The sequence below is a fragment of the Pezoporus flaviventris genome, unplaced genomic scaffold, assembly GCF_033815535.1.
Source record: "Pezoporus flaviventris isolate CSIRO_AGI_PZ_B2104156 unplaced genomic scaffold, CSIRO_AGI_Pfla_v1 ptg000001l, whole genome shotgun sequence".
NCBI lineage: Eukaryota > Metazoa > Chordata > Aves > Psittaciformes > Psittacidae > Pezoporus > Pezoporus flaviventris.
Genome location: NW_026892549.1, coordinates 37158040 through 37170881, shown reverse-complemented (window position 1 = coordinate 37170881; position 12842 = coordinate 37158040). Strand labels below are relative to the sequence as shown.

The following is a 12842-nucleotide window of genomic DNA, read 5'->3' as shown; positions in this document are numbered from 1 at the left end:
GCTGTTGTACGGCACTGTGGGTGGAGCACTGCTGAGGAGAGGGAAGGCTGGACACAAAGATTGTCCTGCCCCATGGTGTGACATGGGCACTGCAGAGGGGAAGGAGAAGCAATCAGTTGTTCTGTGCTTACAAAGTTAGTATGACTTTTCTGCATGGAAATGCAAATATTTTCAAGCAGAAACAGAACAAAGTGACATGCTGATTTGAAAAGAAATGACGACATCCTGTGCATCTAATGGATCATAAATTTTTCTGTCGATTTAGTGAGCTTACTAATTTATTTTTCCCTTTTGTGACACTGATTTTCAGATTTATATATATTAGGCCTTCCATAGTCTTTTATGTTCAGCACATCTCTGTTTATAAATCATAACAGCATACTGCATGAGTCTTGTTTATATGAGATACAAGTTTTAACTGCCATTTTGCAGCATACTTAAAACAGGAATTTTTTTTTTCCTCAAAATATGATTATTCCTTAAGAATATTTTTTCCTTTGAATATTGTATTCAAACCAATTTGATCCAAACTGATTCCAGTGTTTTGGAGAGGGCTATGTGTTTAGTCCAGGAGTAAAGAATTGAATTTTCATACCTGCTAAAAACAGTTGGAAAAATAGAGCTAGAAAATTGCTTTTGTCCATGTGTTTTCAAATTGGTCCCTTGTATAATAGTTGACAAATAACATTTGTAATGTTAAAACTAAAGGACAGAAGCCACAAAAGTGTGGAACTAAATAAAAATAGCATCTAACTTAATATAGAATAGTCCTTGAGCTCTTGAGTCGCTGATGCCCATATAACCAACTGAAATTCATTTAGCACTTTTTAAATGATTCTAGAATAGATTTTTCTGTCAAATTGATGCATGGCACCAGTTGTCTGATAATTAAAGAAAAATACTCAAGTTGGAATACTATTATTTGGCATTATTAGTCAAAGATATCTTTAAATAGTCTTTAAAAGTAAGTGTTAAGGAAAACTTTAATATCAGTGAGGTGCCAGTCCTTGTACTTAAATGCACTGGATGGGGGGCTTCATGGTGTAAGGGGGAAGTTTGAATCTTTTTTGGCATTTGTGTTAATTTTGGAATCTCTCTTAAAGACCACAGTGATACAGAACTCTTTCCAACAACAGAAGAAGCTAAAGAACTTCAGTCAGCTGAAATTAAAACAGTAGATTTCAGAGAAAATAACAAGCTCGAAGTCGACAGACTATCAAACTGCCAGACATGTAAAAATTATGTCTCTGTAAGTCATAGGAATTATCCTCAAATGATTCCAGAAAAGCAAGATGAGAAAACACATCAAACCAGCTTGGACACAGTAAAAACTCAGGATGTTGCAATCCAGACAGGTCCGTTGGATAGCAATTTGGGAAGGACTACTCAGAAAGAAATTATTGTTCCTCAGGTTTGTGAATCATCCACATTCAGAGGACTGGTCCCTAAACACAGTAGAGATGCAAACAGCCCCCTTCTTCAAGTGATTCGTGGAATGCAAGGGGATGAAGATAATTCAACAGAACAAAATCTTGAGAGACAAGAAGCTACCCATGAAAAAGTAATTGCCATTAAAGATCACAGTCACATTTGTATAAATGGCAGTAATTTTGCTTCACCAGAAACAACAGCAAAAATTTCAGATGACTCTCCTATAAAAGGTCACCCTCTTTATAGACAGGATGCCAAGCCTAAACCCAAACCTGCTAATGAAATTACAAGGGATTACATACCAAAAATTGGGATGACTACTTATAAAATAGTGCCTCCAAAATCCTTAGAAATAATGAAGAGCTGGGAATCAGAAATTCCACCCGATCATAAGGATCAAGAGGAATCTACTTTGGAAAACTCTCTGAAACATGAAGACCCCAAAGAATTCATGGTGCAGGCTGAAATTCCTCATCTTCCAAAAAGTGTGGGTCATTTACAGGTTGGTTCACAAAATGCACCTGCAGCAGCAAATGATCTGCTGCATAGAGCAAACAGCATTTCTGAACATGCTGTCGTGTCTGGAGCTGAGATCGCTGCTGTGAGCAATCGGACAGAAACAGAGTCTTCCAAACACCATGTCCCACTGACGCTAAGCTTGGATAATACAAATGCTTCTTCTGAGACACAGAATAAGTCAAATGCATTAAGTCCTACAACAAAGCCTAGTTCTTTTTATCTGCAGATGCAGCGAAGAGCTTCAAGTCATTATGTGACATCTGCAATTGCCAGAAGTACCATTTGTGCTTCTAATTCCATTCAAAATGAAGCTAAGAATACAGAGATGGGGAAAAAAATCTCATCAGCTGATCCAACTTCACCGTTACACAAGACAAGTACTCCCTCTCCTCCAGCAGATGAAGAAAATGATGATGATGGAAAAAAAATTGAATCCTCCATTTCTCCTGTTAAAAGCAGTAAACCTTCAACTTTTCCCTCCTGTCCACCAGCACCATTGAACCTAAGAACTCTAAGAACTTTTGCAGTTCCAAAGCCATACTCCAGTTCAAGACCATCCCCCTTTGCTCTTGCTGTCTCATCTGCAGTCAGAAGGTCACAATCATTCAATAAGACACGTACGATCACTAGCCAGGCACTGAGAGAGGAATTTCCTGTTGAACTCTCCTCTGCTGCTTCGGCAGCTGAATTATCAGCTACCTCCGTACCTCAAGTGCAAACCCCTTCCTTGCAGACCATAACAGGGGAGTCACAAAATAGTGTAATGGATAAGGTAAACTTTATTTCTACTGTTGCTTGAATGTTGATCCACTGGCATCTAGTGTGACTAGTCTAGAAGATAGTCTCTGAACTGCTCCATGATCAGAAAGTATTGTGTTAATACAGTGTAAGCACTTGTAGTAATCTAGCAGTAGCACAGCATCATATTGAAATACAGGTATACGGGGAATCTTAAAGTGAAAACAACCTCATTCAGATTACTGGAAATAACAGTTTCTGGCCATAATTAGCATCCCCTTCTTCTTAAATATAATTCTGAGTAGTGTGATCAGTTTGGCTTCAGGTGATCATGGCACACACACACACTTGAATGGGGTATACAGTTTCGCTGGCATAATTATCTGAGGGGGAAACTCTATGCTGTAGGGGAAATGAGGCTTATCTCTGAAATTGTGAATGAAACACTAGAACGGTGGCAGTTTGATGCACAACCTTGTGCCAGGTTGAGTTAGTTTGCCATTTATAAATAATTGAGATTAAAGAGTTTTGTTTTGTTTTTCCTCCCACTTCCTCCCTTTATAGAAAAACAGCAATGTGAATAGTGAGCAGAAGAGTCAGGCACAGTCAGGTGCTTCCACTGACCATCCACCCCCTGTCACTAAGAGACAAACCGTGATGACATTCCAGAGCTCTGACCCAGAACAGATCCACCAGAGCTTGCTGGCTGCAATCCGCTCTGGAGAAGCTGCTGCCAAATTGAAAAGGGTGAGTTTTCATCATTGCATCCATAACAATGAATTCATGGAACTTCCTTCAAATTACCAAAGATTCAAATGCCTGACACTAGAAGCAGTTAGCTTTAGCACAAAGTGCTACTAGGAGGTCTCTTAACAATATGAAGGGAGGTAGGGGAAGAGACTTTAGTTTTGCAGAATTAACTGGTGAATGCACACACAAGCTTTTTATGTCCGTATTTTTAAACAGTACAAACCCAATTAGAAATCTTCCTGAAATTAGTCAAAAATCTTTTAAGTTATCAATCAAGTATCTCTTTCATAAAATCAGGAACATATTCAATTATTGCTGTTTGTATGGTTTGAAGTGGTACAGTTTTAGGCACATGCTTCGCCTTAGACCTGAAGTAGCTGCAATGTTATGTAGGCAGATAACACAGAAAAGTTGTGAAGACTGTATTTTTTATTAGACTCTATCAGGTCCTTAATTCTTCTTAAATGTACTTCAGGCCTCCTACTGCTGTTTGGTATCATTAGTAAGATACTTCTCAATGTTTTATCAACAGTCGTGGTAGGACCATCTTCCCCCAGCCCCTCAGGTTAAAATTGTGGCTTAATTTTTCTCTTTTCTGTCACCCAAAGTTCACCTATACTTCTCACATTGGGTAAAACATTGCACTCTTTAGAAATCTATATTCTTTGAAATTTGTAACCAGACAGTTTAATGATGGTCTCACGCACAGCTTTCTTGACAGGCATTTGTGTTTTTCCTTCTGTATTGAGAATTTCTCATTGCAGAAGGTGAAACAAAGTCAGTAGTTTTTGTTTCTCTTCCCTTTCCCACTTGAAAGAAACAAATGATACATGGTGGGTGGATGTGAGGGTTGGTGGGTCTTTTTGTTTTTATGGAAGTCTTTGACTCTCTGGGGTCAAAATCTGTCAGTGAATGGTCAAATACTAGAGCAATCTATTTCATATGTAAGGTTTTGTTTGTGTGGCACTACAACAGCCTCTCTGAGGCTTGTAGACCTCCCATCATTTCTACCCTGAATGGAAAGATTCAGTTTCTCAGGAAGGTTTACAAGCATGCTCAAGTAGTTTTTGACCTCAAAGTCAGTACAAGTGGTACATAACACACCGTAGTAATGCTTCTAACTACATGTCACTAACGACAGCCATTTTAAAAACAGGATAAGATTAAGAAAATGCTGTATTGTTCAGTTTCTTAGAGGTCAACTCTATCTGTTCTACCAGAAATACCATTTGGATTTAGTTTGAATGTTTTTATTAAGGCGGGTTCCCCCACCCCCACCTCAGGTGCATAATTACATTTTGAATAATACTGAGCTTTATGTATTTTGCATCGTGTGTGAACTTTTTTTTATGATTCCATGGCAAATATGCTTCTGCATGGCTGCTGCAATGTAGCTTATAACTACAATATTAAATTCATAACGTGCTTTTCAAAATTCATGAAGTCTATTTCTGCTAGAAAGAAAACAACAAAAAACTTAAGTGGTTATTAATTCTTTTCTGCAGACATACCTAGTACAGGTGTGTCTGACGGCAAAAAGAGAGGGGGTTTTTGCCTATGGAAAATCTTACGAAAACACGGTCTCATTTGACGTTTAACATGGAGAACTGGTAGTAGTAGGACAGAGGAATGAAGCATTTTGTAACAATAACTTATTAGCACCCGAAAGTGATTTCCAATATTGAAAGGGTCTTTTAAATGCATTTACTTTATAGCTGCCACTATCATGCTGCACTAAGTAAAAGGGAGTATAACTGATCCATTTGAATTGTGACAGAGGTCTGTCAGGTGCATACTTCTCTTTTTGCCTCTTACCATACTCACCCTTTCTTCAGCTCTGTGAGAGAATCATTAAAAAATAAAATGCTGGCATGATGAACCAAATTCTTTCTTCTCCCCCATTTTACTTAATATGTTGTGAATATGCAATGCTGAGAAATGCTGAGATCTGTAGCCTTTTGTGTTGCTGGCCTTTTCAATAGGGTCCTCAGTAATTACTAACCTAAAATGGGTCAAGTGAGGTTTCTTTTTAACCATTTTTTTCTCTTCAGAGTGTTCTCATTGTATTTAGTAATGTGTGCGCTGCGGTATGCAGTTCTCATGGCCGTGGAGTACTCACAGCTCACAGTAGCTCCAGTTGGAGTTGCTGATTTATGCAGCTCTCCTAAAAATCAGATCTTTGCTATCTATTCTAAAATTTGTATAGTTTGCTTCTTAAACCAAGAGATCCTGATAAAAGAAACATTACCATGGTATAAAGGAATGGTAGTTGTAAGTGTTGCATTCTATTCAATATTTAATAAAAGTGTTTAGTGATGTTTTTTCAAACATTTCTTTGCAATCAGGTCTGGAGAAGGACTAGAAAAATGTGTATTTTTAATAGTTATACACAGATTTTTTTCAAGAGAATAAAATATGTTTTAAGTAATTTCTTATATTTCTACTTCTATAGCATATGTGCTTTGTTCAGAAATCCTATAAAAGGTCTTTTATTACAACGAGAAAAATACTAACTGAAGTAACAGTGTTTGTTTCCTTGAAGTAATACTGTGTAAAATACAACAGAGAAAAGAATCTGAAAAGTTGGGTTAATATTTATTTACTTTTTTCCCCCCCTCTTTTTTTCCCCCCTGCCTCCAGGTTGGTCCTCCATCAAACACCATGTCAGTCAATGGAAGAGCCAGGCTTACTCATTTATATTCCACAGAAGCAAAAGTTAATCACTAGATACTATACCAAATAATTTGCACTTTACTATTGCTTCATAGGCCAACTTAATATTAACTACAAAATTTTGAAAGTGTAAATGCAAGTATATATTAATATATTTTTGTCAATTGTAATAGAAATTTCAAACTGGGTCCTTTAATGCCTTGGAAAGATTATTAGAATATGTAAATTATGGTAATATTTTGCCTTTTTCTCTCTATAAAGCTGACTATGCTGCTAAAAAAATTTAAGAGAAGGTGCAGATGAGCTTTGCTTATGTTAACATGAGAATCAAAAATTCCTAATTTTAGCCTTTAAGACAAACAATATGTAGCACTATGCTGAAATTACAGATTTAAAGGATTCTAAGGATTTTAGATCATTGATTTTCAATTGTGTATTACTTTAACAGATTGTATGAATTTAAATCTACCACATGCTGCCTCCATATTACTTTGTTAAATTAAATTTGCAATAGTAGAAAAATCTTAAATATATGCAATATTTTGTTTCTGTTTAGAAAAGAGATGGTTTTGTGTCTTCAGCTGAGAGTAGTTGGTATAAGTAGTCTGTTGGTTTTGTTTTTTTTTTAATCTCCTTTAATTTTTTCCTGGTATCACACAAAAAAAACCCCAGGATATAAATTACTGGAAATTTTTGTACTACTTAAGAACTTTTCTTAACAGTAGCACTACATGATGTTTCTCTTCTACTCTTTGAGTACATGTATATAGTATTTACCTAGTACTCAAATAAGCAATACTTATTGTGAACTAGATCTGTATTGAAGTAGTCATCAGCATATAGTCACTTACTGATAAAATGCAAATTCCAGTTTTGATACTTAATGAAATAGAAGAATTTTTTTTTGTTGTTGCTGGAAGTATGACTAAAGAACGAACTGCTTTGGACTTATTAATGTAAAATATTTTAATCTTAAAACAGCACAATAACACATTTACAAAGCATTCTTGTGTCTGAGAGCATCTATTTATAGATTAAGCATTAAATACCAAAATGGGAATATACATTAAAAGAAAAGGCTTCATGTTATATTTTATCTATTTTGCATTACTTGTCAAGGTTATATATTTTGGGGAGGGAATAAAATATGATCACACTCATGATGAAATAGCTAGATTATGGATGCATGCAGCAAGTGCTGGGGTATTTGCCATATTGAAATATTTTATGCTGGACTTGATTTAAATAAAATTAATTGTATTTAGTTTCTATTCTTTAACAATATATTTATTTTGTACTTTAAAGACATTCTGTAACTCAGTTTCAGAAACTGATCTATATGTGCATTTCAAAGGGTTATTAATGGTTTGCTGCCAGGTTTTTGTGCAATAATCTCTAAGAGGTCTCATTACTTTTCTGATACTGATTACAAATAACAGTGTTAATTTAATGCTGAAACCCTTCAAGGAATGTTTTAGTAAATAAAAATTCACAAAGAGAACTGATGAACTTTTGTTCACTGATGTTCTCTCTCCTGTTTTCTCTCCAGTATCTTAGTCCCTTGACAATATATATTATTATCACTTCATTCTCCTCCTTGTTCTTGCCTCTGATCAAGAGCTAATTCCAAAGGTGGGGGTAGTTCAAAAGATCTGTTTCAGGGTCTGATTGCAAACGGATGTTTCATCTTTCACTTGAAAATGGTGAGATAGAAGAGGTAGGGTTTTTTTCTAGTTCCTAACTGGGGTTTACATTCTAGATTTCACCATGTCTTGAGTGACAGACTTAAAAATTGTAACTCACAGGATTCTAGTGTCTGGATCCATTGTGATACTTAAAGCCTGTGTTTCAAGCATTCCTGTACAACATGATGGTTTGTAACTGCTGTGAAGAGGTTGCACTGTGAAAGGAATCTCCTTGTTTGTACTTTGGGTGGGAAGGGGTTACATGTTTTTTTTTCTCAAACCTTGGTATTCCCTGCCGAGGTGACTAAAATTATTTCATAATACTAGCATAATCTCCATCTGTGGTAATAAAAGTCTATATGGCATTTCACTATTTCAACCAAATTGATAAAATCCCATTATTCTGGCTTGGGAGAAAGTTCAAATACCCATCCTTCATTATTGATTTCTTTGGTTTTGACTACAAAACTATAATACTGTATCTTCTTTAGTCCTATATGTTAAAAGTACATTGCCCTTTTATGTGAATTCCTGAAGGCAAATACAGATTTATGTAACAGAGATTAAAACTAAAATACCTTGCTTGAATTCTGGGGTTTCTTGTCTGTGTAACTGAGCTTGCTTGATAATTAACTGAAATGTCTACACACACCATAGTACTGTGAAACTCTTCAACGAGATTTACTAGCTGGCAATATTGTTTAGCAAAACTTTCCCTCTTCTTGAAACATATATTGTAAGACATTTTTAAATCTTGCTATTGTATATCTAGAGACTAATTTTTTCTTATACTCTTTTATTAAATTCTACCAGAAAAACTTGTTGATGAACTTGACATGTTTATTCATTGTTCAAACAAGAAAACACTTCTGCTTGAGTAAGAACTAAGTGTTTTTAGCAACTGAAAACCTAAGTTAGCAGTACTTTTTTGTTGTAGATGCCTTACATGCAGAGAAAACAGACTTTTTTAGGGGCATGAGAATACTTACAATTTAGGCAACCTGTATCATGGATGTCTTCCAACAGAATGCAACTAGTTATGCCACAGCACTTACAATCCCCTTGCTGCTTTTGAATGGCAGCCAGAATGTTTAGGAAATCAGCATACTGCAGCAAATGAAATGTCAGTGTAATTGTGCAGGTGAAACATCAGACCCAAATAAAAGCGTGCTATGACTTACCGTCACAAGTTCTTTGAAGAAGCGTTAGAAATCCATGTAGCACAGTGAAATCTTGATCTAGTTCAGATTTCAGGACTTTATAAGTAAAGGAGGGCTAATAAAAAAGAGTAAAAATGAACTTATTAGTTATAATTTTTATTTATTCTACCCAGAAGAATAAAATCAAAACTACAGATGTACATGGAGAGAGGAGCAGTTTTGCTGAGAGAGCATCACCCGATAATATTTGGAAATATTCTTGTGACTAGAAGTTTTAAGGCCAAGGCAGGAGCTCTCATACTTGCAGCTGAAAGATGTTAAACCACTGGATGTCTCCATTTTTGGGACATATGCTTAGTAATCACTGCCTTATTTTTTCCCAGCAACTTGTGATTGTAGCATATTGTAACATACAACATGAAAATCATTAAGGAAGACATGAAAATGAATGGACATGGACCAAGAGACACAAGGTCACATGTACTAAGGATCAGAATGTAACATGAGGGCAGCTAATGCTTTCAATGTTAAGATTGTGCAGGCATCTGTTACCAGCCAAAGCAAACATTTTTCAGCTGGGGTTGCTTAGAATCCTGTTTTAAACCACAGTTGCTGAGAAGGTTGAAAGAATTCTGTTAACTAGAAACAAAGCAAAGATGCTGTTGAGCAGTAGGGTGTACATACTTGAATGCCTGGCCAAAGTGCCTCTATCTGGTGTTGGACAACTACAACTAGATTGATGAGTAACTGTAAATGACTAAATTGGTAGCAAAGCAAACAGAGCTCTTTGCAGAAGGGAAAATGTGTTTTAATTTAATTGTCTGCATCCATGTTAGCAGAATGTGAGGCTGAAGTCAAAATAGTGTGTTTGGACTGGAGCTGCCGTCTTCACAGGCATGACAACTGTTTCTGGGTGCTGTGAATGGTCTGAGGTTCTGAATCTGTGACATTCTGTTAGTGCTTGGCTGCTGACTGGAGAGCTGAATCTGTGACATCACTTATTGTAGACAGATTTCTTATGAAGTCTATTGTGAGGATAAAGCAAAGCTGTAGCAATATCAATGGAAATGCGTCACAGCCTTTTATTGAAAAGGATGCTTTGTGGATTATTTGATACAAACCAGTTGAAAATGACAGGTAAGGTGGATTTTTTTTCCTTTAAAATTTGTGATTAGGTAGCTTTGTGAGAGGGAAGGTGTCCTTGTTAAATGACATGAAATTTGCAAGTAACAGTAAACTATATTTGTTAAAAATATTTCATTTTGGTTTGCCTTCTTGTAAGAGCTATGTGACATGGTAACTAACACAAACTGTGTGTCAAGAATCTATCACAATGTATTGTACATAAAGTTGCATTATTTTTTGTCAACAGATCCTGCTTGTTAACAGAAGCACTTAACACCTTTTCGATGTTTGTATGTCTTCAAGGAGAAAATTTGGACGTGACACGTAGTTTTCTCCTTTTAGTTGTATCAAACCTCACATTCACGTAACAGTACAGCAGCTACTGTTTAAGTGAAAGAGTAGATGAACACTTGCTTTCCCCACTTCCTCCATTACCCTGGAAAGACCACTAAAACTGTTAATGGGCTTAGTTATTTCTAAATCAGTCAAGACACTTAAGAGAATAAAATTCATGGGAGGGGGAAGAAGAGGGAATGAGGTATAGAAAAAGGAGTTCTTGATGTGGAGAATCACTGTATGTGAGGACCAGCAGGAGCATACTTCTGCGCCTTCCTGGTTAAATGCACAAAGGAGTAATCTTCTAAAGGCAAATTATTAATTGAGAAATTTACTTCGCTTGCTGCCAGTGGAAGATGTTGAGTGAATTTCGTATTCTTCATTAGTGTCTTGGGAGTGCTGCTTCTCCCCCCACCTTTCATATTATGTTTTCTGTTTTGGCTACAAATGTTGTACCATTTTGGAATGTGTGCATACAAGCCAGAAATTAAAAGCTTAACTCCGAAAGTCTCATAACTTGTGATCCCCATCCACGTAATTAGTACAATGATGAAAATGCAATCCTGTGCAGGACAGGTATTGTTCCACATTTCTAAATAGCAGTGAAAGAAAGTCTTTTGGCATTGGGAAAGGAGAAACAACTGTATCTGAAAAGGGCACTAAAACTATTAGGAAATTTCAACTACATCTATTGGTAATTGTTATTTCAGAATGGTTGTGCATATATACATAGGGCCTGGAAATAACAAGGGCTGTATCATCTCCAGCAGAAATAGCTACAACTCTGTGGACAAAAAGAATCCAAGAGAGTTGGATTTGGATGTAAGTCACTAACTCATCTGTGAATTAAACTTTGAGAACAGTCTTGTGCCAATATCGCACTACAGCCAATGTGATTATACACAAATGCCAGTGATATTTACCAGTTTGTGACTGTATGGTGAGTGTATTTTTAGTAGCTGTTTTGTTGGTATCAGCTGCTGCATGTGAAGAACTACTGTATTCTGTGTCAACAAATTATCTGCTTGGTGATTTCGAAAGCATTAGTTTCCATCAGTGCATGAGTGTTCCCAAACAATGCTCAAAATAGAAGTTTAGGGATAGGGTGGGAAGTTAATTTAGGTTCCTCCTTAGTCACTTGAATACACCTTAGTGAAACTGTTGAAATAGATGAATGTGTATGAAATGTAAGGCAGCATTTTTTTGTTATTTGCATAAATAGTAACCCTACTCTTAGTAAAAAGTGAGTGTCAAGAGGTGAGGGAGGCTGGGATGAGGGAGGGGAAGCTTCATGATTCGTGTAGTTGAACTCCTACAGGAAAAAAAACCACAACTTGCTGATGGACTGTTCCTTTGTTCCTTCCATTGGAGAGAATAAACTGAAACACCTGAGATTCAGATCCTTAATCTTTGGTTTCATTGGATTGGCATGATTCTTCATAGTATATCTAGCTATGGCCATGTATGAATTAAGTTTATAATTCAGTTAGTTAGTAGCAAAAAAATGAGATCGATCACCCTGTGGAATATTCAGAAGTCTTTATGTAGCTATCAAACCCTTTCAGATTTAATTTTATGATTTGTCTGTATTTTTATGCAGCTGTGGTATCTAGTTGCATCAGGTTATATGAACTGTAAATCTGTAAAAGTCTCCTATATCTCAGTTTATTGTGAAGATAAGAATTTCCAGTGTGCCAAGAAATGCTCATTAAATATTACATCAGTCTTCAAAGTTTCAAGTTAAACTTTAAAAACAGAGCAATTGTCAGTATAGGGGGCTCTGCTGCTGTGTCTCAGAGAATGTCAAAGCTATGGGGCATCACCTTCTTATAGTTTTAAGTCTCAATTTGGATTTTTTTTTTTTACCTGAATTTCATATTGAACTTAAATGTTGAATAAATGTGCAGCTGTTAAAAACCTTTAACATCTTTAAGTGTGAAGGATCCCCAGATGTTTAACCATATAGAAATAGGTGGACCTAATCACTGTATTAATGAAATACTGTTAAGGTATGCAGTTACTTTGTTTAGAGACATTCCCTTATTGAATGGACTATAACCACACCTGAGGATGCCTATTCCATGTCAGTGATTCTTGAAATATTAAGCTGTTCCTGTTTTAGTAGTCATGTCTCCTTTACAACTGTCTTCAGTCATTTTTAAGATGTAAATTCAAGCCTGCTCTGATTTATGAATGAGAACATTGCATACTGCTGACACTAATGCGAGAATAAGTGCTGCTCTGTAACTTGCATAAGGAAGTTAACATTACTAATACAAAAGAAATTAATTAATCATTAAAGCAACTTCCCACAGAAACTTAGGTTTAGTCGTTATTTACATTCTGAATGTGGATTGAGATTTAACTTGATCACAAATTACAGGCTTGTTGCAGAGATTACTGCATAAGGTTATGTAGTATATCT

General features: G+C 36.1%; 1 protein-coding gene across 4 annotated transcripts in view; it reads left to right on the top strand.

Annotated features, from left to right (window-relative positions):
- COBLL1 (cordon-bleu WH2 repeat protein like 1) overlaps positions 1–7382 on the top strand; it is an 88736-nt gene extending 81354 nt beyond the window's left edge. For all 4 annotated transcript variants that reach the window (XM_061452113.1, XM_061452105.1, XM_061452132.1 and 1 more), the window contains 3 exons: positions 1104–2722; positions 3253–3435; positions 6079–7382. In XM_061452113.1, the coding sequence (XP_061308097.1) occupies positions 1104–2722; positions 3253–3435; positions 6079–6165 (1889 nt within the window). In that variant the 3' untranslated portion in view covers positions 6166–7382. The remainder of the gene's footprint in view (positions 1–1103; positions 2723–3252; positions 3436–6078) is intronic.
- The last annotated feature ends 5460 nt before the right edge of the window (positions 7383–12842 follow it).